Below are 2,821 nucleotides of genomic sequence, written 5' to 3'. Positions count from 1 at the left end.
TATATATATATCTTAGAATATACGCCAGTGATTTCAATTGTTATCGATGTACGTATAGATATAATATATATATATATATACGGAGAATGATGGACGTCGCGACGGAGCGACGATCCGTCGGTGTCTCGTCATTGGGTCGCGTAACGGTAAAGCCACCGGTTTGACTTCTCGTTCGTATCGCCGAGACCTCACTTCTTCATCTTCCTTCGTCTTTCCCCTCGTTCGCGACGTAAGCCCCACTCCCTCGTTTCTTGGTTCGTTCGTTCGTTCGCTCGTTCGTTCGAAGGGATCGTTTCCCCTTTGCCTCTCCAACTACTTCACCCATACCACCGTCCGTCTGTCTCTCTCTCTCTCTCTAACCTTCCTCTCACCTTACGCGCCCCGTGCAACCCATCTTTACTCTACCTATGCACGAGTCTATATTTACGTCTGCTTGTCTCTCTATAAATCCATCGAGACCGTTCTATCCGTCTTCGTTCGTCTCTAACCCCCATCTTAGCTATTCATCGACCCATCGTAGTTTACGTTTTACCCGCCTTCCCTCCCCGCGTTTCTCGCCGTGGCTTGTTTACTTTTCGATAGCACAGCTTTCTTGCTCGCGTGCCATCGAGCCGATGCTCGATTTCTTCTATCGGGACACCAACCTATACCGTGTTATGTTTTCCTATCTTTACGAGCGTGCATGGAACGTGGTCGAACGAGCTCCGATTTCGATGTATATATACATATACGTATAGATGTATATATGTGCATACATATATATACATATATATATGTATTTAGTTACTTACTTACTTACTTACTTACTTACTTACTTACTTACTTAGCTGTATCGTCGAAAAATCGATCGAACGGATCGAAACGAACGAGCATCGACGTTTCTCGACGGTTACGCTAACGTACCGTATTATATATCGAACGAAGAAGCAGCTGCAAAGCGAGACGCGGCGTTAACGCGTCGCTCGTATACACGGAGACACCTGTGGCAGCCCGGCTACGTCACGAAGCCTAATACCGTCGCGGTGTCGTTCGCTATTTCTCGAACGAGAAGCTGTTTAAGCGAGCCACGTTCTGCATACCGAAACAAATTTACGATCCCGTCCGCCATCGAGAGCAGCTCGGTCGAATTTGCGTTTAAAGCGGTATCAAATAGGGAGAGAACGGTCGCTCTATACTTCGTTCCATATAATCCAATCCGTTGGTACGAAGTCGAGAGAACTGAAATTACACGCGGAGTTTCCATTGGCCGAGGCGAAAGGAGGCCTTCTCGGCCTCGAGCGCGGCTCGGAACGGGTTTGTTAAAAGGACGCGCAACAAAACTTGGCTACGAACTGCGACATACCGACACGGCACGTCGCGAGAGTCGCGACGCCATGCAAGGACTCTGTTTCTTCTGTCTTCTCTCCTCTCCCGGTGTGTGAAAACAGTGTATTTCGTCACGTATCGTGACGACACGACGCTGTGTAATATCTTCTCGGAATTATATAGGAGGAAAAATTGAAAAAAAAAAAAAAAAGGAAAACTAAGCTAGCTTTCCTCGAAAGCGGATAAATGGAACGATTTCGGAACGAACGTAACGAGAAGTGAAAACGAAACTTTCGATCCCCAGGGATTTTACTCACCGGGATGCAGCAGCAACAGCAGCGAAGTAACGGCGATAATCGTCGTAGTTCTCGACGATCGAATCCTATCCATTCTATCGGCAAAACGAATTCCACGAACAGTTCGAGTGGAACGGAACAACGAGACACGCAAATTGCGCGGCTCCATTCGCGTTGGAGGACAGAGTTCCGCGTTGCACCGACTTTCACCGAGTATCGACGATGACGACGACGCTGCGCGAATTTTGCCAGCACGCGGCATCGATGATCGCATCGATCTCCTCGATCACGCTCGCCAACACACCCAACGACTCACTGCACCTATCATATCCGTATATTCGTTCTATTCGATCACTCGTCTCACTGTCACACCTTTTCTTCTCACTGTATCTCTCTCCCTTCGTCGAAATCGTTGGAACGGAGATGATAAGCTTCATCGGTCGTGAATTCCTCCCTGAGGCGATCGTGTCTTTCTCATCCGATGCACCCGCGATGTACGAACAATCACGACTACCGGCAAGGTAGATCCGCCGAGTGAAAAGAGCAGTATCCCATCGTCCGTGCACGGTAATTCCTCACTCCGGGAGAGATTTCTCAAGCGTTCAACGGCGGCATTCTGTATACGCGAAGAACGGCGAGGCTCGCACGCTGATTTCCATCGCGGGTATCCGTCCGTTTCGCGAAACGGACGAAAAAGGAAGGTTTGCGCGCGATTTCAAAACGCCACGTCGCAACCGTCCGTCCAAAGGCACTCCTTTGTTCGAGGCTTGCACGTATGGTCCGATATATCCTAAATATCTAGGCACACGTTCTCGCGCACTTCGGTGCGAATAATCTCCTTCGTTGCTCGATCACCGACCGTATTACTTCGCACCTGGAAGAACGTCACTTCCCCCCGTCCGTTTTTGCGACAGACGATTGGCCGATGCAAAAATAGTAGCAACGGACACGCGATGAAAGGAGGGAAAGCGGGACAAAAATAAAATGGAAAAATGTGTCAAGAAACGGGAGAAGAGGAGACGATCGTCGACAACAGGTACGGGAAAAAAACGTGTAGTCGAACGTTGAATATCGGAGGACGGAGTTTGATTTGAGAATAAGAACACTTTGCGACGTAACCGAAGTGGCGTTAAAAAAAAAAAACTCGAACTCACGGAAAACGTTAACGCAAACACACTCGACGAGGGTCGCGCAACGACTGAGCTTGGGGTCGCGTAGCA

The 2,821-nt window shown here is 48.8% G+C and overlaps 1 protein-coding gene across 1 annotated transcript in view; it reads left to right on the top strand.

The window, feature by feature from the left end:
• The window catches only part of LOC102676092 (microtubule-actin cross-linking factor 1-like), an 81,873-nt gene extending 81,514 nt beyond the window's left edge, over nucleotides 1-359 (top strand). Inside the window, 1 exon segment of the mRNA XM_031508603.1 lies at nucleotides 328-359. Within this exon segment, the coding sequence (XP_031364463.1) occupies nucleotides 328-359 (32 nt within the window).
• Nucleotides 360-2,821: the final 2,462 nt, after the last annotated feature.

This window comes from Apis dorsata, unplaced genomic scaffold (assembly GCF_000469605.1).
Source record: "Apis dorsata unplaced genomic scaffold, Apis dorsata 1.3 scaffold_92, whole genome shotgun sequence".
NCBI classification, from domain to species: Eukaryota; Metazoa; Arthropoda; class Insecta; order Hymenoptera; family Apidae; genus Apis; species Apis dorsata.
This window is presented reverse-complemented; position numbering and strand designations above follow the sequence as displayed.